Here is a 26261-nt window from a genome sequence, read left to right as displayed (position 1 = left end):
ATGCCATTCACAGCCTCAGCATCGGCGATGTATGATATCTTATATCCCTCTTATGGCACTGGATGGAGTTAGACATAGATCTGCATAGCATGCTTGTACTACCCCTTCAGCATATAGAGATGCATCTTGCCTTAGCACTCCATCCACATCCCCACCCCCCTTATATTGTTTGTATATGGGCTCCACCGATCCATGATGATTCACGGTTGTATCCAGACACATGCACACTTTTTCTTTTGTTTCTTTTCTTCCGATGACCGAAAGAACACAGTTGTATTATTTTTTGTCTCATAGGCCGACTTTGGCCTCTCGCAGACGTTAATATATCTTTCTTTCTTTCTTTCTTTCTCTCTCAAACTCCTTGAAGATGAAAAGGCCTTCTTGTAGGGCTCATAGGTGCAAGCGTGCACCGGTCTCTTGAATGATGGAAACATCTTGAGCCCAAATTCATCTTTAGTGACCAACCCAAAAAAACCGTATATCATCAGCCCCTGACCCTACATAGACAATACCAAGCAGCCACCACCATGGTTTTGCTTGGGACGTGCCATCCTGACATGTAGTCCTTAGTTGGTACAGAGCCAGAAGAAGGTTTGTGCTGCTAGGTAGGGTTTGATCCTGAATTTAGAGTTCTTTTAAAAAAAATGAGACCAATGCAATCCACTATCACCAAATGTTCCTCATTGTGCATGAAAAGAGAGTCTACACTTAACCCCCCCCCCAAAAAAAAAAACACACACAATTCACCTACACATGTACATATCTCTATGTATCTATGTATCTCTCACATTATGTCACGTACACATAGATGGTGTCCAGGTATGAACTTCACCCCTTACTGGCTGCCACTCAGGGCAAGGAGATTGTGCCACATTTTTGTTAAGTGAATTAGCCAGTGAGCTGTGCTGCAGTTTTTCAACAAGGCTATCAATATGCATTAAACAAGTCCCGGATCCACAAAGCTAATCATATTGTGTCGTGCATACCTAAGTTAACTTGGGAAAATTGCTCTCCTTATTTAAGATGTCTATAAAACATCATTGTGCCTTGGGAAAACTGTTTTGCATTACCAAAATGCAGTTACTATGGCCCTGCAAATGTGATACGTGTTCAGTGCTCTTTGCTTCAAAAAAGAGTTGTGCAGCTAGGAATGCAGGACTGGCCGTACTCAAACTTTAAGATGCTTGATGACCGTGTGAACGTCTTTATCACCACGACCACTGCAATTCAACACAACTCTCGTCCCAGGCTTCAAAGTCGGGCACAACTTCTCCAAAAATGCTACTGCATGAGATGTCTCCAAAGCTGGTATGATCCCCTCAAGCTTTGATAGCCTTTCAAATGCTGCACCCAAAAAGAAACCCTTTAACCCTCTTTAAAATATATCCAACTTAATAAATTCATGTTAAGAAAACTGTCAAATTATGCATAACTTCAATGAATTACCTACAGCTACATGCTCTTTTAATGAGATGGACAAGTTGCAATAATACCCACGAGTGCTGCAAAATGACCACAAATGCTTGCATGACATGCATTAGCTGAAACACTTCATTGCATGTGTCATGCTAGGAATACTGACTAGGGTGAGGGTTTAGCAAGGAATCAGCCCATGCTGTTAGCCTTTTTTTATGGAGGAACAAAGAGGCTGTGTGTGTAAGACATACAGTAAATAGAAACAGTAAGCTCCAAATGACAAGTGGCTACTTTAATTGACAAGTGTTAAGCTAATTTGACAAGTATAACGTGAAATAACAAGTGTAGGGACACTTGTCTCATTCTAGCTGCCACATGTCCTTTTCTAGATGCCACATGTCTTAATTTAAGAGGTGATTCTTCCATAACCTTCTATGCTAAAAATATCTTAACTAAAAAAGAATTTGACAGGTGCTTTAGAAACTCTTGATCCTTGCGAAGATCCGGAGGTTTTGACGCGACTCTCCTAGATTCTAGGAGTTGCATGCTTGAGGTCCAAGAAGGCTTCATTGTAAAGATTCACGTGTTCATAGTTTGGTCAAATGATTTGAGCATCTGGTTTTGCCTTCGAAACTACTCATCACTCATCTGGGCGATTTGGTCAATTTGACCACCCGAGTGCTAACGGGTCTCGCTGCTTCTTACTTTTCCATGTAATAGCACCACTTCCAAAGGAAAACATAAACTCGCTAGTAGATCTTATGTCCAAGATCCTACTAGTCCAATCTACATCAATGTATGTCACGTAGCGTGCAACGCATGTGAGGCTCCATCGGGCTTTGAGTACGCATGCCAGAGTACGAGGTAACGAGTAAGTCCGAGGTTCAAGGGTGAGTCGTCCAAGCAGTTAGAGTACTGGGGCCGATCGACTAGTGTGAGTAGGCATGCCACTATATATAGCTTGGCGGGATGGGTGCATGCTCATTCTACTCTACGGTTGGGAGGTGATCAAGAGCCTTGCCTTCTCTATCTCCGCGTAGCCGAAGAGCTATCATGTAGCCGGCAGCATTAGAGTATCCATACACTATCTGGGCATCTGGTCTATGACCACCTGACCGAAAACTTCGGGTGTTCTAGCCAATGGCCACCCGTAAATAGAAATGAGCATTCTAGCTTAATTAGCCACTCCAAAGATATACAAATCACAATTCATGCTCCATGAGCTATTTGATAATTACCAACTCATGTATGGAACACTTTTGAGCAAGGCAATGATCAATTTGAAGAACAAAGTAGGCAGCTGGTTTCAATTCCCTGGCATATCCACACGGAATATACATATTCTTGGCATTTTCATAGGGCTTTTTGATGACAGCCCGTGTATATGAATCATTCATGGTTGTATGTGGATAAATCTCGAGCCTGTGCTCCCCCAAAGCTTGTACATGATATTTTTCTCCGTGGGTAATAAAATACTCCAAAGGGGGAGTCGGCCCATTCCGCCCTCTATGTGGTGTCAAGTGTACAAATCTCTCTTTTATAGTTTTGTGGAATTAAGTGGCATATGTTTAAGGCTATGGTCAATTTAAGTACATTAATGGTCAATTGTTTTGCAAGACCCCCCTTCCGTGCTCCACTCCGAGCTACATTGGTATTAGAGTTTTGGCTCTCTCATGCTCTTGTGTAAAGAAGATCCTATGGGGGTATAAACACTAGCTATTTGCGTAGTTAAAACACTGTGGGCCTATCCACTTATGGAAGCAAACATGCATCATGAGCAGCATGAACAAAAGAAAGTTTGGCTTATGGATATATGAGTTCATGTAATCTATTTTGGGAGCACAAACTTCGCTTTTGTGCCTGGATATGTTTATGGGTATTTGGGTTATTCTATCAAGGGCCCATAGCAATCTCTTCCAAACTCATAACGAACTTGACAAAAAAGAGAAGTACTTTTCCGCCGTTGTTCGTTTTGTGTTTAGCAAGTATGTATTTTGGATAAGTGCTTACCCTTGTATGTGTATACAAGGAGAAGGGTGAATTATTTGCCTTGAGTTGTTTCAGGAAAACATTGTCAATAGTTGAAAAGCCCGGTATCTATGGTATACATAATTATCATGCTCCCTTCACTAGGACATGTTGGATTCATGAAGCGCACGACAACTCATGGATTGAGGATGTTTCGATGGATTTCTATTGGCAGCCGGAGAAATGCCTAAAAAACTATTGGTGGCCGAAATGCCTATAAAAATTGTGTAACATAAATGTTTGTGGAGCGGCACGACTATGCCTGTGAGTGATTCTTATCTTATGTTACACACTTGATCCCACCTCGTCTCCAAGGTGTATAAGTGGTAGAGTGAACTTGAGCCCACCTCTCCTCCAAGGTGTGTGGTCAGGGTACCAATACGGAGTGTAAGTAGTAGAGTGAACTTGGACCCACCTCTCCTCCAAGCTGTGTGATCAGAGTACCAACAGATCAGAGTAAGTGGTAGAGTGGACTTGAGCCCACCTCTCCTCCAAGTTGTGTAGTCAGAGTACCAACAAGGAGTCGTTAGAATTTGGTGCATCTAAGTGTATTTGGGAAAACCCTATTTTTGGGTATTTTATGTACTTCTTCTTGTGTAGTAGGTTGTGGACCACTCGGCCTATTCTAGGAGCAGTCAGCCAGGTCACATATGCACTATATAAGGAGGCCTCCCATATCTCACTTTAACAGTTCGTTCCCTTGTACAAGTTCAACACAATCTTAAGGAGAAGTTAAGGAATTATGGATGGCTCGCTGAAGCTCGCGCTCCCCCCCCCCCTGCTCGCGCTACTGCACACCTCGCCCCTCTTCCGCCTTCGCGTTTGCTCACCCCTCCCGCCCCCCCGCCTGCATTCGCGTTCGCCCCCCCTCCCCCGCCTGGCTGTCCTGCGCGCCCTAGTGTTGCAGCGCCCGCCGCCCCCTGCTCCTCCTCTCCTTCGCGCCCTCCCATCTTCCTTCAGCGCCCCACCCCCCCCATTCGCCGCTGCTGCCATTTCTTCCACCCCGCCCCTGATTCGCGTTGCTTCCGCCTCCCTCCTAGGGCCCCTTTTTTGTCTTCGCCGCCTTACCTTCCCTCCCTTTTTTTCTGATTTTTCCGCCCCCTGGGTTTTTCCCCCTTTTTTTTTCGTCTTTGCCTTCCACCCTTGTGTGCAGCTCCACTCCTGCAGGACTCTCCGCTTCGCTCCGCCTTCGACCTAGCTTCAGACTCTGATGGAGGCTCCTCCCGCCCCACCTCAGAGGGACTCTCCCGCAGCCCCCTCGCCCGCCCCTGAGGATACCCCCATCAAGCTTTCTCGGTGGAACGCCTCCAAGCGCATTCCACCATCTGCCGTATAGTCGACACTCGCCCCAGCGGAGGGGAGATCCGGGATCTTCTCCAGGCCCGCCTTCTTGCAAATGTGGGCAAGATCCTGGACGTTCAGCTACTGGGCCGTGGTCACTACCAGATCGAGTTCGAGATTGCCCAGAGCGTGGCCAAGGTCTTAGCCATGAGTCCCCTAGACATCAGGGGTGCTCGGGCATTCTTCAGACCTTGGCAGCATGGCTTTGACCCAGCAGCGGCCGAGCAGGGAGAGCGCCTCTTCCATGTTACAGTTTGCTTCCCTGGACTCCGCCGTGAGTACTTGCCGCTCCTTTCTAGGCTGGGAGCATTGGTGGGTTCGGTGCTAGAGACTAGCCCCACAGTAGCTTCAGTGGTGGCCAGAGCAGCTGGGCTACCTTCCGTCAGAGTTTTGGTTCCAGACATCTCCTCCCTTCCGACGGTCATTCAGCTACCGAGGATAGGGGGGGGATGGATTGATCAGAGAATGGAGTTCTCGGGGCTCCCGAACAAGTGCTTTATTTGCAGACAGGTCGGCCATCTGGCCAAGGCCTGTCCTCGCAGGAGACCCTGACCCTCACCGCAGCAGCAGGCCCCTGATGGCCCGCCCACAGATGCGGCTCGGCAGGCAGCCTCCGGGACACCTGCTCAGGCCACAGAGACCTTGGAGTGGCAGCCTGGACAAGGGCGCCGTCGAGGGAGACAGCCGTAGCAGCATGCCCAGAGACCGATGCAGCCGCAGCCTCAGACTCAGCACATTGGGTTCCCGTGAGGAACAGCTTTGCTCCCCTACAGGAGGAGACCCCTGTGACGACTGAGGACCAGGAGATGCCAGCACCCCCTCCTTCACCCCCCCCACCCCCATCCCCCCCTACCGCCTCGCTTCCTCCTTCGCCGCCTCCCGCCCCCGCTCCGGTTTCGGCAGCAGCTCTTTCTCCACTCCCCTCGCCCCCCCCTCCTCCCCCCCCGCCAGCCTCAGCTCCCCGGGAGGCCCTGGCAGTCCCCTGGCGTTCACCTGCAGTCCGGAGGGCTCTGAGCTCCGATCTTGATCGAGCACCGCAGAGGAGACTTACCATGCCGATTCGGGCTTCACGGATATCATCTATCCGCAGTCAGTTGAGTCGCCTCGGCACTAGACAGCGCTCGGAGGCTTTTGATTACTCCTTCACACGGCTTTTTGGAGCAGAGGGCCCCCATGAGCCAGCACCCATCCGAGTTCATGTAGTGATACCTCCGGCCCGCGGGGAGGAGGCACTTGACTCAGCGGTGGCCTTCTCGTTCCCTCTCTGTGGCCCATGCGACCGGGAGTGGACTCTGGAGCTCGCTCTTAGCACTTTGCAGACTCAGGCAGTTGAGTTTTCACATCATGTGAGCGATCTGGAGGTGACAGATGTGATAGGCCGACTATGGGAGCTGGCTCATTTTTTCTTGGATCCCGAAAGTGTGGATGCCTCAGGGATTCGCCATTTCGTCGTTCGCATAGTGGCAGACTTAGCACGCGACCCTGGATATGTATGCATTCACGAGGTTGCTATGTCTGAGCGAGAGGCACTCGCCATGGGACAGCCACTGGCGCCTGATCCGTGATTCTTGCAGCACACCGGGTGGGCAGATTCGTAGCCGCTCGGATGGGGACTATTCTCCATCCAAGCCGCTTGCGAAGGCCCGCCGTACGGCTGAGACAGCATCCACCTCAGCAGGTCATCCATGAGGATCATCTCATGGAATGTACAGGGCCTCGGCGGAGCACATTACATACGCTATCATGGTTGCTTGAGGCAGGAGCTGCAGAGATGCTTGGTTGGAGGCAGTATCGATATTTTGATGATGCAGGAGCACCACTTGGGTGAGAGCAGGATTTGGAGATATGGTTCAGTGATGCCTGGTAGATGGGACACCTTTTGGTCTGCAGGGTTCGGCCCTTTGGGTGGACAGGGAGGAGTATGCATGGTCATTGCAGATGTATGGTGGCAGGCCATTGTGGATCGAGGGATCATTGTGCCTGGTAGAGCACAGTATGTCATTCTGAGGATGCATGATGAGCTCTTGGGCGTGCTTAACGTCTATGCGCCCAACCATGCTAGTGCCAGAGCAGAGTTCTGGACCCAGGTTACGGATGCATTGCCAAAGGCCGCACACTGGTGTGTCGGGGGAGACTTCAACATGCTTGAGGACCCGGCCGATAGGGTGGGAGGCAGTCATGTTACAGTGCACGGCACGGAGCTTGCAGCTTGGGAGCGTTTTTGCATGTCACTGAGGATCACTGATGCATGGCAACATGGGGCCTTCTCCCGCTCTTAGGACAGTCTTAGTTTCTCTCGGTCGGATCGTCGGCAGGGAGGGACTAATCTATCACGGATTGATCGCTTTTATGCATTGTGGGCGACTAGTTAGTGGAGCGAGGGGGCTCCGTTGGCATTCTCGCTGGCACCTCATTTTCAGACCATGCGCCAGTTATTTTGACACTTGAGGAGAGGACACGGGAGCCCAGCCTGCAGTTGAGGATCCCAGAGAGGGTACTTACAGATCCTAGTCTCGCTGAAGGATATTGAGAGGATCTGGCATGATAGTCAGTGCTCTGACCAGGATGCAGCAGGCCAGTGTGCCCAGGGACTCATCGAGCTTAGCTCTTTTCTGCACGCGCGGCAGCTTTGACACGGCTGAGAGAGACTCGCGAGCGGGAGCATCGGCTGAGACGCAGCCTTGCTTCGCTCCAGCGCCTTTAGGAGCAACAGCCTGCATGTGAGTGGGTGGCGTCCCAGCTGAGCCAGGCACGACAGGAGGTTAGAGAGGCAGAGGAGCAGAGACATGAGTTTTACTATCGCCGCCAGGCCTCTCAATGGACGCAGCTTGGTGATAGAGTGACTGGAGAGTTTTTTGAGATCACTGGACCCCGCCATGCTCGAGCAGAAGTCCGTCAGCTTGGGAGGCCGGACGGATCGGTAGCTACTGAGCCCAGGGAGATCAGAGCCATCGCCACTGGTTTCTATAGAGACCTACTTTCAACGGAGCCAGTCACTGAGGCTCGGGATGCTTGCAAACAGACTGTGTGGGCCCATGTGCAGAGGAGGGTCACAGATCGTATGCGTACAGTTCTGGGTGCGCCTCTTTCAGAGGTTGAGCTTGCTGACGCCTTGAGGGTCTTGCCGCGCCATAGTTACCCAGGGGAGGACAGATTGACGTCTACCCTTTTTATGCGCTATTGGGACCTTTTAGGGCCAGGCCTCCGCAGGGGCTTTCAGTATTTTTGGACACTGGGGTGATGCCACAGAGCTTTTCAGAGGGCTTGATCTTTCTTATCCCCAAGGGAGAGGGAGTATCATATGATATTCGGCATTGGAGACCTATTACGATCCTCAATACTGTCTACAAGGTCTTAGCAAAGGCCTTGAGTTTGAGGATCCAGCCCTTCCTGGGGGAGTTGATTCATGCTACCCAGACAGGATTCGCCAAGGAGCGTAGTATCCTTGACAACATTTTCACCTTTTGGGAGGCGACGGCCCGAGCTAGATTTCTTGGAGAGGACTTGGTCGTGATGCTTCTCGATTTTGAGAAGGCATACGATAGAGTCGATTGGGGTTTCTTAGAGGGCACTATGCTTCGCCTGGGCTTTGAGCCAAGTTGGATTAGAGGGGTGGCGGCTCTGTATTCCACAGCTCGTAGCCAGGTGTTGATTGTAGGAGGACAGGGGCCGAGTTTTGAGCTGACCAGATCAGTCCGACAGGGATGTCCTCTCGCCCCGTTTCTATTTCTCTTCTTTGCTGAGGCTATGAGCATGTATTTGACGGCAGAGGAGGTTGGTTTGAGAGGACTCCAGCTCCCAGTCCGGGGGGAGGACCTGCTCGATGCTGAGTTTGCTGACGACACGGGCTTATTTTTGCATGGCCAAGAGGCCAATCTTATTCGGGCAGAGTAGTCGCTCCAGGTTTTTAGTGCAGCTTCGGGAGAATTGATCAATTGGCACAAGACAGTGGCCTTTTGGATCAGTAGCGCTCCTACTCCAGCATGGAGCCCAAACCCCGGTTTTAGATGGATCCCTCCTGGCACAGCAGTGCGATATTTGGGATGCCAGATTGGACTAGATTTGTCACCTGAGCAGCAGATTGCCCCGCTTCTTCTGAGCATTCGGAAGAATCTTTTGTATTGGAGTACAGCTCGGCTATCCTTGGCTGGGAGGGTGGTGGTGGCAAATCAGGTGCTTTTAGCGACCATGTGGTACATTACGTCTTGCTGGATCTTCTCGAGCTCTTGCATCAGCCAGGTACAGAGGCTGATCAGGAACTTTCTTTGGTCCGGGCGGGACGGTCAGCCAGCTCGGGCAAAGGTTGCTTGGGCAGTTATTACACTTCCGCTGGCACAGGGCTTGGGCATTATAGATCCAGTCGATCAGAGTAGAGCCTTATTGGGGAAGCTTATTGTTCGGGGGCTGCTTCCAGGCGCTGAGCCTTGGAAAGAGCTGCTCTTGCAGCGGCTGCAGGCTCGGGCTCCCCCAGCAGGGGGCACTTGGGCACCAGAGATTCGATGGATCTTCATAGAGATGAGGAGGACAGGCCTCAATAGAGGATGGGAGGACAGATTTGCTTTGAGCATCCTGAGAGCTTGGGAGCTGCTGAGACCGGGGCTCTCTCAGCGACCTCCTTCTTGTGTTGAGGAGCGGGCCAGACAGCCGCTCATCTGGAGCCCAGCGGTTCGCACCGAGCAGGGTCATATGCTGGGTTCTCGGCCTCGTCTAGCCTGGGGACCTTTGGCGGCAGGCTCAGCACGTAGCTTTGGAGACTGGCAGGCCTTTTGCAGTCTCCCAGAGGAGATACAGGTGGAGAGGCTGAGTCACTTCAGAGGGGGTTGATTATGAGGGATGACATTCAGGAGGCACTCACAAAGGAGTGGTTTACGCCTCTCGAGCTAGTGGCCCCACGATGGATGGGAGCCTTTACACAGTTGGAGATCTTGATTGCTGTCAGAGCTTGCACTGAGGATGGTAGTTGCCTCTACTATGAGATTCAGGATGAGGGCAGACTTCAGAGAGTGGAGGTGGAGTCGCCTTTGGTTGCAGAGTGCACCTTTCAGAGGATACGGGTAGTGGCCGCCGCTTCTCGGAAGTGGCATATTGACCCAGACCCTGCAGATGTGCTCCCGGATTGGCGCATATGGGCATATGCAGCGCGCCCCTTGGCCCGGCTACAGTGGGACCCTGGTGAGTACGAGTGGCATGATCCTTATGCAGCCCTTGAGGCCACAGAGATCACCTTTTTCCAGTATACTGTTTGGCTGGGGCGGCATATTTTGACGGCGAGGAGGATAGTCTTCCCGGTTTCAGCGGGGCATTGGCGGCTACAGGGACTTTCACAAGAGTTCCTGGAGGATTTTTGGGCCCGGCTCTGGGCTAGTAGACAGGCCTGCAGGATCTCGACTTTCCAGTGGCTGGTCGACCGCCCACAGGGGATCAGCAGTTGGCACTTGGCTTGTCTACAGCGGTCTTCCGGCGGCCTGCGTCCGATGCGGCCACCCTATGGAGACACAAAGACATTGCCTTTGGGATTGCCCTCAGGCGCAGCAGATTTGGCTACGGATGCTGCGTATTTTGGCCCCTCTCTCTCCAGAGGGTTTGTATACGTGGGGTGCCGCTGCTTGGTCGACTTCGTCAAGGCCTGCTATGGGCTATGAGACGGAGCAGGACAGCCAAGCCATCAGATTCATTAGGGGCCAGCCTCGCCTTGTTCCTTAACCGGATTTCACGTCCGCCACTTGGACACAGGAGAGGGATCTACGATGGGAGCTCCTCAGCAGCCTCACCATCTGGTTCACCTGGAGGGCTCGGTGTTTCAGGGCCTTCGAGGGGAGATTGGAGCCACCAGCAAAGACTGTTCGGGGGATTCGGCAGGAGTTGATCCACACCCTGCGAGGACAGTATGACCGCATCCGAGGTGACTCGGATGAGGCGATCTTGCGGCGCCAGGCCTTCCACACCACCTGGCGCAGCGGCCCCTTCTATACCCTACACGTGGGGTCCCCCCGTTGGCATTACAGGCCACCTGTTTGGCTTTTCCCCCCTCCTATTGTATGATTTAGCCCCTCAGTTCTTAGTACTGATGCTTGTACTTTTCAGCACCTAGGGAGAGTCTCCCGGGCTGCCTTGCTTTGTCCACTGCTCTGTTTTCCTTGCGAGCAGGAGAGGATCTTTTGTAGCCCTATGGGCGTCTTTATATAACTAATGAAAGGATCTTTTCTTGGAAAAAAAAAAAGTTCAACACAATCTTGCTGGCTAATTGCCATTGTAAAGCTTCTTGCTATTATAAAAGGTGATCTTGTCCACAAGCTCTCTCTACTCTCTCTTGTGCTTTCGCTTGTGCATTCTCCAACATGGTATCATTCGCTTAGGTTCAGGCTGGTCCATCCTTCTCCAAACTGCTCACCATCTTCAACTGTGCCTTGCGTTTTCTTCCATAGCTTCTCGGCTGCTGATCAGTGCAAACAGTGGCTGCATTTCACCACTTTGCTGCGTTTTCTGGTCCAGCCAGCGTTCTGTTTGTTGTCGGCCAGCCTTCTTGGCTGCGTTTTCTTCTACAAAGGCAAGCTATAAAGTTTTCTCGTCCAGCCAGTCCTCTCCTTGCTGTCGGGCAGCCTTACAGGCTGCGTTTTGTCCTACACAGGCAGGTTCTTGGAGTTGTGGCTGTGTCTTCTGCTTCAACATCAGTTGTGGTGTGCTTCTTGCATGTGGTGTTGCCAAACAAGTGGCACTACATCTCCTTCTTCCTCCACGAGTCCCTACCCTTCCGGTAGGAGGTTCCCAGTGGTTTCTTGGATTGTTTTGCTATTGTCCAGCCTCTGTCTCTCTCAAGTTTGAGAGGGGGCTGATTGGTTCTGGAGCCTTGCTTCGTTGGAAAGCACTTGAGAGGAGTCTTGGAGAGCTGAGATTTGTGTTCTTTGTTGCTGTGGATATGGCTCCCCCCATTACAAACAAGGATGACAAGTTGAAAGGACCCAACTATGCCCATTGGAAGCTTCAAATGCCGATCTAGTTCATCCAGAAGGGTTTGTGGGATATTGTTCAAGGCACTGAGAGGAAGCTCGAGTGTCCTCAGAACTCTAGGAGGTGGACTCAAGATCATGAGGATGAATTCGTTGCGGAATTACAAGACTGGGAGAATTGGGATTTGAAGGCACATTCAGTGCTTGTGCGGACCATCATAGAGGAGGTCTCACCGGCCGTGCAAACTCTCACCAGTGCTCATCAGGTATGGTCTAAATTGGAAGATTTCTTTGCTCGAGATTCGTCGATGAGGGCGGTTACCTTGCAAGGGCAGCTCTACGGTTTGTTATTCCTTGCAAGCATTTCCATGCAGTCGTTCCTCGTGAAGGCCAAGGTTATCCATGACCAGTTACTGGCAATGGGTGCTGCTTTGTCCTCTGCTTAGTTGGCTGCTCTTATCCTCACCAAGCTTCCCTCGGACTATGATGTGATTTCTCGATCTTTGCGGTGTGAGGTCACATCCACTCAGTTGGATTTTGATGATCTTAGCTCCCTACTCCTGAAGGAAGAGTCCGTCCTCGTTTCACAGGGTAAGTTGAAGGTGTCTCTCAACAATTCCGACCAGGCACTTTCCAAAGTTCAAAAGAAAGGTCAAAGTAGCAGCTTCTCTTGTGGGAAGCGAGGACATCTATCCAAGGATTGTTTGTCCAAGAAAAAGGACAACACCAAGGGAAAGTCTTCATCTCAGGTAAAGGGCAAAGACGCGACACACGATAGTGATATTGATTCTTCTAGTACCACTTCTAGGGCTCTCAGCGTGCTTCCGGCTCAGGAGCACCCAGATGGTGTACTTCTCTAGTATACATGCAGTTTCCCCCATGTGCTTCCAGCCAGAGGAGACTTGTGGGCGGGAGAGGGAACTCATTGCAGCTCCACTTACTGGTGCATGGAAACCGTGATTCGGAGTTCCAAGCATTAGACATCTGGTAGGACATGGTTATCTTTTGTCTAGTAGAGATTTTGAACTGGATCTATTTCGAGTTCATTGTTCGAGGCGTTTGGGACGTGATGTGTTTTCCGTCCACTGTTGGGGATTATGGACGCGGTGTGTCCAGCAACTCATCATCTATTCTTGGAGTTCATTGTACACTTATGTGGGAATTCATAGCCAAGCAAAGTTCCTTGCTGTTCGTGGTGGCATTTTGTTTCAAGGAAACAGGTTGGCGGGTGCTCTTTCCGAGGTGATTCCAATATTCGCGGTGCTGGAGGGTCCATGGTTGCTGTAACTCGCGGTGCTGGAGGGTCCATGGTTGCTGTAACTCGCGGCGGTGAGTGCCCGGGGGACTAAGGTCTTTAAGACACTTGTTGATACCATCAAAGCATATCAAAACATTTAAACATGGCCACAACCTTAACACATATTCATCATCACTTTGCATAAAACATAAAAGCTGGACAAAACATCCACAAATGCTGAAAATGGATCTTGCACATGTGACACCACACAGAGGCCAGAATGGGCCAACCCCCCCCTTGGAGTATTTTATTACCCAAGGAGAATAATATCATGTACAAGCTTTGAGGGCCTTACTCTCCCCACCGAAGATGCCGGATTATCCATATACAAATGCCATAACACAGCCCAACACGAGGCAACCAAGCCGGAACATAGGCTGTAGAAATGCCAAGCCAACAATATAATCCATATACCTCCGTGTGGGTACTGATTCTTCCCCAAAAACCACGGGTCTTCATGCAATAGGGCTGGTACAGCAAGTACAACTCTCCATTCAGCCGGTACAACAGGTACAGTGGCTGGTAGAGCCGGTACAGTGGCTAGTACAACAGGTACAGTGGCTGGTACAACAAGTACAAATACTGATACAGCATGTATAGTGACTAGTACAGCAGGTACAGTGGCTCGTATAGCAAGTACAAAAGCTGGTACAACCGGTACAATGGGTGGTACAACAAGTACAAGGACTGGTACAATCAGTACAATGGCTGGTACAGTAGGTACAAAGGCTAGTACAACAAGTACAATGGCTAGAAAACATAATAAATGATTAAATACCCTTGCCTTCAGTATTTCTTCGCGATGGAAGCCTCCAAAACAGTCCCCAACAGCCAGCATTCTTCATGGGCAGCCTTCAAGAGAGAGAGAAAGAGAGTAGCCATCATTAGGGCAGCCTATTAACGGTGGTAGAGACTAGTGTGCAGCAAGAGAGCCTCTATTAATGAAGAGAGGGCTCCAATTTATAGATTTGGGGCTCCCATGAGTGAAAATGGAAAGTGAAGGCTATGATGACAAGTGGAGAGCCACACAAAAGCTGAAGTGACAAGTGTGAGGCCACTTGTACTTTGATCCACTTTCTAACAAGTGTCAGGCCACTTGTCTCACTTTGGTCCACTTTCTTACCACTTGTCTCACTTTGGTCCACTTTCTTGCCACATGTCCCAATCTAAGAGATGGGTCCTTCCATAAACTCTCTCTCTAAAAATATCCCCATTGGTAGACATTCTGTCATAGGCACTTTGCCAACTCTTGGTATCTGCTCAATTCTAGATGTAATGACGTGAGCAGAATTTCCATCGGAGTTGGGCCAAAAATAGCAACTCTCCTAAATTTTAGGAGTATGGTCCTTTGTATTCTAGGATAATCCCCCATTCCCAAAGCTTGTACTTTCCAAATATTTAGACATCCTGGAGTCCACCAGACTCCTTTCATACTGGGAAATATCCAGGCTGGTGACATCCTCCCCAACTTCTTAAAAGTTGTCCGCAACTTTAAGCTTCAAGCCATATATTCAAGATATAATCATGTCCCATCAAGTGGGCGAGACGAGACAGTCTCAAAAATCCAATATATCTGAAGAATCCTGTCCCAAAGAAATGGGTGAGACTAAATAAGTCTCCATAATACCAATATCAAAATCATGTGCCAAAATAAATGGAAGATATGCTAGACATAGGCACAAGAGCCAATTGTGTCTCAATCACCAATATCAATGAGATAATCATATGCCAATGAAAATCACCAACCAGGTGCTAAGACACTTAAATAAGTGCCATGCACAAGAAACTAGTGCCTCGCACAGAAACATGTGCTATGCACACAAACTGGTGCCATTCAAGAGCACAAACCATGGTGACAGAAAAGCTGGTTCTCCATAGTTCTGGCAATCCTTTCTCCCAATCCCAACAGTTCCCATGTTCTCCCATACAATCCCAACTCTGATCAACAAGCATGGTGTGGAAACAATGAAACACTCACTCCACAATCGCAACACAAATCCACATGTATGGTGGAGTGTTCATTGAATTGCCCTCTCACAATCCGAACATGAATCCACATGCATGGTGAGATGAACAATGAACCTCTTGGCCTCTGTATGGGGAGATAGTGATTCTAATATGGCTTAAAAATCAATAAATCCATGTCCCAAATAAACGGGCAAGACAAAACAGTCCCATAAGTCCAGATATCATAATCCAAGCTCAAAGCACACAAACATGTGCCAATCTACATGACCCTTGGCGTACACATAAGTCCCTTGCCAACCAGGTATCATGTCCACTTTACCACTTGCACTCCGTGTTGGTACTCTGACCACACACCTTGGATGAGAGGTGGGCTCAAGTAACAAGATAAAACAATCACTCGCAAGCATAAATAGCCTGGTATTCCATAAGCATTTCTGCTACACATAGTTTATAGGCATTTCGGCCACCAATAGTTTGTAGGCATTTCGGCTACCAACTCACACTACCCTCTCAAGTGCCCATATTCCCTTCCATCCGCTCTCTATTGTTCCACCCACACATGGTAGAAACAATCTTCAAGAGAGCACGTAGGACAAGAGAACACTACACACGGCATGTTGTGCTCGACACTACCCTCTGAAGTGCCCATGTTCCCTTCCATCTGCTCTCTATTATTCCACCCACACATGGTAGAAACAATCTTCAAGAGAGCACGTAGGACAAGAGAACACTACACAGGGTATGTGAACCATGAGTTTCATACGTCCAATGCATCCCAAATAAAGAGAGCCAAAAAGAATAATCCATAAACCTGAGGATAGATCCAAATCCCTAGAAAAGAAGTCCAGGATCCATAGACCTGTATACCATTCCTCTTACCACATACTCCGTGCTAACCACACACCTTGGAGTAGAGGTGGACTTTATCCATAAAAGCATCATATCCATGAGATATCCAAAGATTTCTTCTTTATAAACTCGGACAGATTCGTCCATAGAAATTGCTTGTGAAGCCCAATATCTATATAAATCTTGTCCAAGAAAGAAATCTCCATAGATATAATCCATCCCATTAAAGGGAGTCATAAACAATGTTTCCCTGAAACCATCTCAAGGCAAACAACACCACCTTTCTTCTTGCATGGCTATACAAGGGTTAGTGAACATCAAAAATACTTCATAGTAAATAGCCAAAGCACCAACTTTGCAAACTCAAAGTATTCTTAGCTTTTCTTTGCCAGGTTGGTCATGAAGCCAAAAGAAATATCTCGTCACCATATCCTTAAGATATCCTGAGATATATCTCCGTATAGCTTGCCTATAAGCTTGATAATATAATCCACAATATCCATATGGAAAGAGTGCTAAACGTGTGCACATAAAGCCAACTTCACACTTCCAAGATAAAATTTTGTGAATTCATAAATCCTTAGATCAACAAGCTGTCTACTGCTCATGCTCATGCTCATGCTCTTGCTTCATAGGCTATGAAGTGGCTGGCCATGCTTAATAGCAATGATGGTAAGTGTGGTTCCCACTAGATCTTTTCTCTTCCTTATCGATAGAAGGAAGCCTCCGCTTCCAAGAAAGCCTATGCTCTGATACCAATGTAACTTGCGGCGGGGAGTGCCCAGGGGACTAGAGCTTTGACACACTTGTTGATACCATCAAAGCATATCAAAACATTTAAACATGGCCACAACCTTAACACATACACATCATCACTTTGCATAAAACATAAAAGCTGGACAAAACATCCACAAATGCTGAAAACAGATCTTGCACATGTGACACCACATAGAGGCCGGAATGGGCCGACCCCCCCCCCCCCCCCCTTGGAGTATTTTATTACACAAGGAGAATAATATCATGTACAAGCTTTGAGGGCCTTACTCTCCCCACGGGAGATGCCGGATTATCCATATACAAATGCCATAACACAGCCCAACACGAGGCAACCAAGCCGGAACATAGGCTGTAGAAATGCCGAGCCAACAATATAATCCATATACCTCGGTGTGGGTACTGATTCTTTCCCAAAAACCACGGGTCTTCATGCAATAGAGCTGGTACAGCAAGTACAACTCTCCATTCAGCCGGTACAACAAGTACAATGGCTGGTATAGCCGGTACAATGGCTGGTATAGCCGGTACGGTGGTTGGTATAGTAGGTATAGCAAGTACAAATGCTGGTATAGCATGTATAGTGACTAGTACAGCAGGTACAGTGGTTGGTACAGCAAGTACAAAAGCTGGTACAATCGATGCAATGGGTGGTACAGCTAGTACAATGAGTGGTACAACTAGTACAATGGCTGATACAGCATGTACAAAGGCTGGTACAACAAGTACAATGGCTAGAAATCATAATAAATGATTAAATACCCTTGCCTTCAGTATTTCTTCGCAATGGAAGCCTCCAAAACAGTCCCCAATAGCCGGTATTCTTCATGGGCAGCCTTCAAGAGAGAGAGAGAGTAGCCATCATTAGGGCAGCCTGTAACGTGGTAGAGGCTAGTGTGCAGCAAGAGAGCCTCTATTAATGAAGAGAGAGGGCTCCAATTTATAGATTTGGGGCTCCCATGAGTGAAAATGGAAAGTGAAGGCTATGATGACAAGTGGAGAGCCACACAATAGCTGAGGTGACAAGTGTGAGGCCACTTGTCTCACTTTGATCCACTTTCTAACAAGTGTCAGGCCACTTGTCTCACTTTGGTTCACTTTCTTGCCACTTGTCTCACTTTGGTCCACTTTCTTGCCACATGTCCCAATCTAAGAGATGGGTCCTTCCATAAACTCTCTCTCTAAAAATATCCCAATTGGTAGACATTCTGTCATAGGCACTTTGCCAACTCTTGGTATCTGCTCAATTCCAGATGTAATGACGCGAGCAGAATTTCCATCGGAGTTGGGCCAAAAATAGCAACTCTCCTAAATTTTAGGAGTGTGGTCCTTTGTATTCTAGGATAATCCCCCATTCCCAAAGCTTGTACTTTCCAAATATTTAGACATCCTGGAGTCCACCAGACTCCTTTCATACTGGGAAATGTCTAGGCTGGTGACAGTTGCATCTTCATCAACTTATCTTCTTTAGACTCTTGCACACTATGAGCTGCAGAGGGAGTGTTAGAATTTGGTGCATCTCAGTGTATTTGGGCAAACCCTATTTTTGGGTATTTTATGTAATTCTTCTTGTGTAGTAGGTTGTGGACTAGTCGGCTTGTTCTAGGAGCAGTCGGCCAGGTCACATATGCACTATATAAGTAGGCCTCCCATATCTCACTTAAACAGTTCATTCCCTTACACAAGTTCAACACTATCTTGCTGGCTAATTGCCATTGTAAAGCTTCTTGCTATCATAAAAGGTGATCTTGTCCACAAGCTCTCTCTACTCTCTCTCTTGTTCAGTTTATGCTTCCACATGTGCATTCTCAAGTGGTAGAGTGGACATGACACCTCGTTGGCACGAGACTTATGTCTACGCCAAGGATCATGTGGACTAACACCTCGTTGGCAGGGAACTTATGGCTACACCAAGGGTTATGTGGACTAACACCTCGCTAGTAGGGGACATATGTCTACGCCAAGTGTAATTAAACTGGAATTTGGTATGCGGGGAACTTGATGTTTGTGCTCAAATCCAATGGATGTTCTACAACCGGTCTTCTATTTCTCGGCCTAGTGTTCCCATGTGTAAGCATGGAAGCCAGTGGAGAGTAACATGCATTTGACATGACACTGGGGAGGAATTGCTCCTTGGAGTTGGTGGATTTAATTTGAGTATGGACAGACAGATATGATTTGGATATTTGTATTATGGACAATCATTGGTCTCACCCATTTATTTGAGCCGAGTACAAGCTTTGGGAACGGGGGATTATCCAATACAAAAGATCTAGTGCTTGAAGCTTGGTCTAGGTACTCGAGACGGTTTATTGAACACAAAAATAGACATTGGAACTCAAGTGTCGAGAGTGAAAAGCATTTATGGCAAACTCCCGAGGATTTAGGAGAGATCTAGTATTGAAACATGGTTCCACATGGTGCTCACATTCGTTTCTAAAAAGGTGAAATACAAAGGAACCTAAAATCTAGCAAGGTCACTATTTTTGGACAACCCCAATGGAAATTATGTTAGCGTCATTATGTCTGTAAGCTAAGCAAATGGGGAGACTTGCTGAAGCACCTTTGACAGAATGTCTACAAGTTGAGATATTTTTAGAGAGAAAGTTTATGGGTGGGAACCATCTCTTAAATTGGGACACATGTGGCATGACAATTGATCAAAGTGAGACAAGAGCCTCACACTTGTCACCTCAGCTCTACACTTGTCACTATAGCTTTTACTTGTCATTCTAGCTAATGAGAGCCCCAAATCTATTAATTGGAGCCCTCTCTCTCTTCCTTTTGAGCAGGCTCTATAACTGCAAACTAGCCTCTACCATGTTGGCAACTCTTCTCTATTCTTGATGGTTCTCTGCTCCGAGGTAATGGCTCTACACACATTGGATAACTGTGTAGAGCCATAAGCTATGGACAGCTATGTGGGCTATTGGATAAGCTATGTTGGCCAATATCTATGCAGAATAAAAACTAGCCTCTACCATGTTGGCAACTCTTCTCTATTCTTGATGGTTCTCTGCTCCAAGGTTATGGCTCTACACACATTGGATAAGTGTGTAAACCATAAGCTATGGACAGCTATGTGGGCTATTGGATAAGCTATGTTGGCCAATATCTATGCAGAATAAACATATTCTTGGCATTTTCATGAGGCTTTGATGACAATTGGTGTATATGAATCATTCATGGTTGTATGTGGATAAATCTAGAGCATGTGCTTCCCCAAAGCTTGTACATGATATTTTTCTCCTTGAGCAATAAAATACTCCGGGGGTGTTGCGGGCGGGCGCGGGGGGGGGGGGGGGGGGGGGGGGGGGGGGGGGGGGGGGGGTGTGTTCAACGCATTCTGGCCTCTATGTGGTGTTAAATGTGCAAATCTCTCTTTTTCAGTTTTGTGGAATCAAGTGGCAATTTAAGTGCATTAATGGTCGAGTGTTTTGCGAAACCCCTCTTCCATGCCCCACTCCGAGTGACACCAGCCTAAAGCTCTAATACCAATGCCACATGCGTGGAAGTTGTGTGTGTCTTCTTTCAACCCTAAGCAAGTGAATAGGAACCTTGACACAAGTCACCAACGTAGAGAGAGAGAGAGACAAAGAAAGGAGGGAGAGAGCGCTGTATTTTCAGTATATTATTTAGTACACAAAGCTGTCCATAACACTGTACAAATCTCGAAATTTTCAGTATATTATATAGTATGCAAAACTGTTCATAAGACTGTACAAATCTCTGTAGCCCTTGGCCTTCCAAAAGAGGTAAAATAAGACCTAAAAGCCCTAAGTCTTGACCTGCCCTGAATTGATGGTCAGATGATTACAAAGATCGCTGGACTAGCCTTTTATAGGTTCTTGGAAGCCACTTCTAATGCTCGACTGCTGTCAACCAGTTCCATTGGACAACTAAACTACATAACTGATGTTGACACCCTTCTAGAACTCGCCGATTGATCTCGGTCCAATTGGAAGCCTTACAGTGTCTTTTGTTGAGATATCGAGCTCGTCTAGTGAGACAGTGGCCACTGATGACCCGCCTGGGGGATAGGCCCCACACTTACACCACTGGCATGGTTGGTGAGATCATGAGTGATATGCGGCCAGTGGGATGACAGGCTGTGTGACAGCCATTCTAGAGACTGGCATAGTTATAGCGCCAGCTCATTTAGTTGGGTTCACACTATAGAGAACCCGTGTATGTATTGGTTGAGTACCTTTCATATTATTGTGTACTCTCACCTTGTATATGGTGTGGTGAGTGTTGAGTGAAGAAGAAGATTTTCAGCCTCTCACCTTGTGTGTTCTCTATTAGGGTTTTGTGAGTGTGTGTGTGCTTGCAAGAGCTCAAGCTCTCTTCCCCCCTGCATCTTTTCATGGTATCAGAGCCTGGTTTGTGCTAAGGGCTGAGCTGCAAGAAAGAGAACCACAGGAAGCGGTACAAGGGTAAGAGCTTCAACTACTCTTCCCTATTTGTGTTGGTGACTACACCCTTGTCGGGAGCTCTACGGGAGGCACCGGCAAACGATCTCTGATTGAGGAGCTTTCTTCGCGGGAGTAAAGCTATAGGGCAACTATACTGTCCTATCGGACCATATTTTCGGGGCCGAGAACGCGTTTTGGGCGCGTCTGGACCTCCGTTTTTCAGAAAGCAGGCGATTTCGAGCACTGCGGGTAAGTCATCGATTCTCTGCAGAACTCTGTTTTAAGAACTGCAGGAAGACAGATTGACTGTGCAGACACCGTGGGTGCTGCAAAGAGGTCAACAGTTGCCATTGGGTGTATGTATGCACATTGAGGTCACTAGTTGTGACATTTGAGAGTACTACAGTACCGCTGCAAGAAATACAGCAGTTTGTGCAGGACAAACCAGAGTGTTGTTTCTGGTAAAATTATGTGTTTGGCAAGATGTCAAATGATGGGATAACCCAGATTGTGGCTGAGAAGCTAGATAAGAATAACTTCCATGCTTGGAGGTTCAGGTTGACGAATTTCCTGATGGGAAAGGGCTATTGGAACTACATAGAAGGTGAGCATGAAGAGGCACCAGAGATACCGCACATAAATCCTACTGCTGCAGATGTGAAAGAGTTTAAAGACTGGAACCAAGGAGCAAGGAAAGTCATGTATTGGCTCTCCATTAGTATACAGGACACCATGATTGGGCACATTCAGGATGCCAAGTCCCCCAAGGAGGCGTGGGACACCTTGGTAAAGCTCTATGAAACAAATACCAAGGCACGTAAGATACAGTTGAAGAATGAACTTCATACTGTGGAGAAAAAGAGCATGTCTGTGAATGACTATGCGTTGAAGATAAAGGGTATTGTGGAATCCCTTGCATCTATTGGTGTGTCAGTAGATGATGATGATAAGGTGGAGGTCTGTCTACGTGGTCTCGGGCCACAATACAAGGCGTTCAAGACGTCTATTCAGACTCGGGAAAACATTCCCAACTTTACAGATTTGGTGCCTATGCTGATTATCGAAGAGAAGAGCTTGGGTGAAGACCAACAGTCTTCACAAAGCAAAAACAGTTCAGAGCAACAGGCCTTCTACACGAGTTCAGGAAGAGGACGAGGTAGAGGAGGCCGTGGACGCGGTCAAGGAGGTGGCCGAACAGGTAATCAGAATTATGGCCAGCAGCAGCAGCAGCAGCAACAACAACAGTCCCAGAATCAACAACAACAACAACAACACGCAGGTGGAAGAGGCAAATTCAGAGGCAGGGGGAGTCAAAGAGGCCGTGGAAATCGGCAAAGGCAATATAATGATGCACGTGAATGCTATTATTGTGGTAAGCCTGGACATGTGCAGGCAGAATGCTATAAGAAGCAGGCAGACATGCAAAATGGAAAAGTGCAGCAAAACAACTATGCATCCTCGAGCAGAAATAATGCGGATAATGAAAGGTTGTTTGTTATGCAACATGTCGTGAATGCCATGTCTGAAAATGTTGATGCAGCACAAAAAGATAATGTATGGTATGTGGATTCAGGTGCTTCGAACCACATGACAAGTCATGGGGAGTGGTTCAAGGAGATGAAAAACCCGGAAAGACCAGGTTTTGTGAAAACAGGGGATGACACTACTCATCCAATTGTCCATGTTGGAGATGTGCCATTGTCTATGCAGGATGGCAAAGTGAAGTACCTTGCAAATGTACTTCACGTTCCGAACATAACAAAGAATCTGGTTTCAGTTGGCCAGATGATTGAGCAGGGTTTGCAGGTTCGGTTTAACCCTGATGGTTGTTATGTTGAAGATTTTAAAGACAAGTGCAGGTTGGTTGCAAAAGGCAACAGAGTGGGCAGAATGTTTACATTGAATGTAGACATGCCTGAAATGAGTGCTGCGATGTTTGCAAACGGTTCAGGAATTGTTGTAGACACAGACATTTGGCATAAAAGAATTGGACATGTGAATGTGCAGCGAATGAAGTCTATGCAGACAAAAGGAATTGTGACAGGGCTGCCAAAGTTTAAAGTGGAAGGTATGCAGAGAATATGTGAAGCATGCCAATTTGGAAAACAAACAAAGCATGTATTTCCACGTAATAGATATGTGAGCAGAAATGCACTAGATGTTGTGCATTCAGATGTATGGGGTCCTACGAAGACCATGTCTATGGGAGGCTGCAGATACTATGTAACATTCATCGATGACCACACAAGGAAAGTGTGGATATATTTCATGAAGGAGAAGAGTGAGGTGTTCACTCACTTTCAGAATTTCAGAGTTTTGGTTGAAAAGCAAACAGGGAAATATGTAAAGTGCCTAAGGTCAGATGCAGGGGGAGAGTACTTCTCCAATGAGTTCTCTGAATTTTTGAAGCAGAATGGTATTCGGAGACAGTTTACATGCAGATACACTCCGCAGCAAAATGGAGTTGTTGAGCGGAAAAACAAGCACATTGCTGAGATTGCGCGAGCATTGATGGAAGAAAAGAATATGCCGCATAGCTATTGGGCTGAGGCTGTTTCTACAGCAGTATACATCATGAACAGGACTCCAACTGCAGCCATACATGATGTAACTCTAGAGGAGAGGTTTACTGGCAGAAAACCAGATTTGTCTCATCTGAAAGTCTTTGGATGCATTGCATATATGCATGTGCCAGATGAGTTGAGAACTAAGCTGGATCTGAAAGCTAAAAAATGTGTGTTTATTGGATATTCCCTTGAGCAAAAGGGATACAGGTGTTATAACCCTGCTACACGTGAGTTGAGGGTAAGCAGGGATGTTGTTTTTGATGAGATGAGCAGCTGGTATGTTGCTGAAAAAGAACCTGTTGGGGCTGATGTGAGTGGAAGTGTAGTTGCACAGAATGCAGGTCAAAAATCACAGTCTTTGAGTGGACCAGGAGAGTCCTCATCTAGTGGGTCTGTTGATAGACCATGGAGTGGCAGGCTGCGTCATAATACCAACCCTGCAAATGTGATTACTACATCACGTAAAGGAAAAGAGAAAGTGGTTGAGCCCCTTGGTATGCCTGACATTTCTGCAGGGCATTCTCATGTTGATGGAGAGTCTAGTGGCTCAAATATGAGCCTTGATGAGGAGCTTGGGATCCCAGCTATGAGAACACCTGGTGTAAAGAAGGCTATGGAAGCCATGAATGCAAAGCTGCGAAGATCTGGGAGAGTGAAATCCTGTGCAGAGATTTACCTATGATGGTTATGTGGCACATCACTATGCATATATGACAAAGGTTGTGCAGGTTGTTGAGCCCACATGCATTGATGAGGCTGTTGGAAATGTGTGTTGGGAGAAAGCTATGGATGAGGAGATGGATGCACTATATGGAAATGAGACTTGGGATTTAGTGCAATTGCCTAAAGGCAAGAAAGCCATTGGATGCAAGTGGGTGTACAAAGTAAAACATAACAGTGATGGAAGCATAAACAAGTACAAGGCTAGATTGGTAGCCAAAGGATATGCGCAGACATATGGCATTGATTATGAGGAAACTTTCAGCCCAGTTGCCAAGATGGCAACAGTGAGAGTTGTGATAGCGGTGGCTGCGTCAAAGCAATGGTCTTTACATCATATGGATGTAGAGAATGCATTCCTGCATAGGGATTTGCAAGAAGAGGTGTATATGTTGCAGCCACCTGGTTATGAGGATGTGGGTCACCCCGAGCATGTTTGCAGGTTGAAGAAAGCCTTGTATGGCTTAAAACAAGCACCAAGAGCATGGTCTGACAAGATTTCTGAATATCTTGTCACTATTGGCTTTCATGTAGCCAATGCAGATTTCTCGCTGTATGTGAGACATGGTGATAGAGGGGTTGTGCTTGTTGTCATCTATGTAGATGACTTGATCATTACGGGGGACCATGATGCAGAGATCTTTGATGTAAAGATCTTGCTTAGACAGAAGTTCGAGATGAAGGATCTGGGGGAGCTCAGATATTTCTTGGGCATTGAGGTGATTAGGTCACCACATGGTATTGGATTACTGCAGAGACAGTATGGCTTGGACATGTTGTCCAAGTATGGTATGACAGGCTGTAAGCCTATTTCTGTGCCATTGGATCAGAATGGCAAGTTGAGTGCAGATTCAGGAGAGATCTTGGAGGATCCTACTATGTATAGGCGCATAGTAGGAAGCTTGATATACATGACGATCACCAGGCCAGATTTGAGCTATGCTGTTGGGTTGGTGAGTCAGTTTATGCAGGTTCCACGGAAACCGCATTTGGATGCAGTGAGACGTATACTGAGGTATGTGAGGTCTACTTTGCATTGTGGACTATTCTATGAGACTGGGACAGAGATATGTGTACATGGATACACAGATGCTGATTGGTAGTATCTCAGATAGAAGATCTACCAGTGAATTCATGTTTTCTTTGGGGAGTGCTGCTGTGACTTGGAGCAGCAAGAAGCAGCCTACGGTTGCTCTATCCAGTACAGAGGCCGAGTACAGAGGAGCTGCTATGGCAGCATGTGAGATAGCTTGGTTGAGAAAGCTACTTGCAGATTTGGGTCTATCAGTGGATAGACAAGTTGTCATTTTCTGTGACAACATTAGTAGTATACAGTTGGCCAGAAACCTAGTTTTTCATGCTCGCACGAAGCATATAGAGGTCCACTATCACTTCGTCAGAGAAAAGGTCTTGGCACGAGACCTTGACCTTGTTTATGTCAGCACAGAGGATCAGGTAGCTGACATCTTCACCAAAGCATTGGGTACAGAGAAGCTCCGCAGATTCAGGGCTTCGCTTGGTGTACATGAGATGGAGTTGAGCTCGAGGGGGAGTGTTGAGATATCGAGCTCGTCTGGTGAGGCAGTGGCCACTGATGACCCGCCTGGGGGATAGGCCCCACACTTACACCACTGGTATGGTTGGTGAGATCATGAGTGATATGCGGTCAGTGGGATGACAGGCTGTGTGACAGCCATTCTAGAGACTGGCATAGTTATAGCGCCAGCTCATTTAGTTGGGTTCACACTATAGAGAACCCGTGTATGTATTGGTTGAGTACCTTTCATATTATTGTGTACTCTTATCTTGTAGATGGTGTGGTGAGTGTTGAGTGAAGAAGAAGAAGATTTTCAGCCTCTCACCTTGTGTGTTCTCTATTAGGGTTTTGTGAGTGTGTGTGTGCTTGCAAGAGCTCAAGCTCTCTTCCCCCCTGCATCTT

At 47.6% G+C, this 26261-nt stretch overlaps 1 protein-coding gene across 2 annotated transcripts in view; it reads right to left on the bottom strand.

The window, feature by feature from the left end:
• Nucleotides 1-872: 872 nt before the first annotated feature.
• LOC147615489 (tryptophan synthase beta chain 1-like) overlaps nucleotides 873-26261 on the bottom strand; it is a 70560-nt gene continuing 45171 nt past the window's right edge. Inside the window, exons 5-6 of one of the 2 annotated variants that reach the window (XM_086779582.1) lie at nucleotides 1447-1502; nucleotides 992-1344 (exon numbers count right to left, since the gene is read on the bottom strand). In XM_086779582.1, the coding sequence (XP_086635708.1) occupies nucleotides 1465-1502 (38 nt within the window). In that variant the 3' untranslated portion in view covers nucleotides 992-1344; nucleotides 1447-1464. Of the gene's footprint in view, nucleotides 1345-1446; nucleotides 1503-26261 lie in introns of both variants that reach the window. The other variant, XM_086779581.1, reaches the window with a different exon arrangement.

This window comes from Cibotium barometz, chromosome 40 (genome assembly GCF_041138505.1).
Source record: "Cibotium barometz isolate CiBa-2024 chromosome 40, ASM4113850v1, whole genome shotgun sequence".
Lineage (NCBI taxonomy): Eukaryota > Viridiplantae > Streptophyta > Polypodiopsida > Cyatheales > Cibotiaceae > Cibotium > Cibotium barometz.
This window is presented reverse-complemented; position numbering and strand designations above follow the sequence as displayed.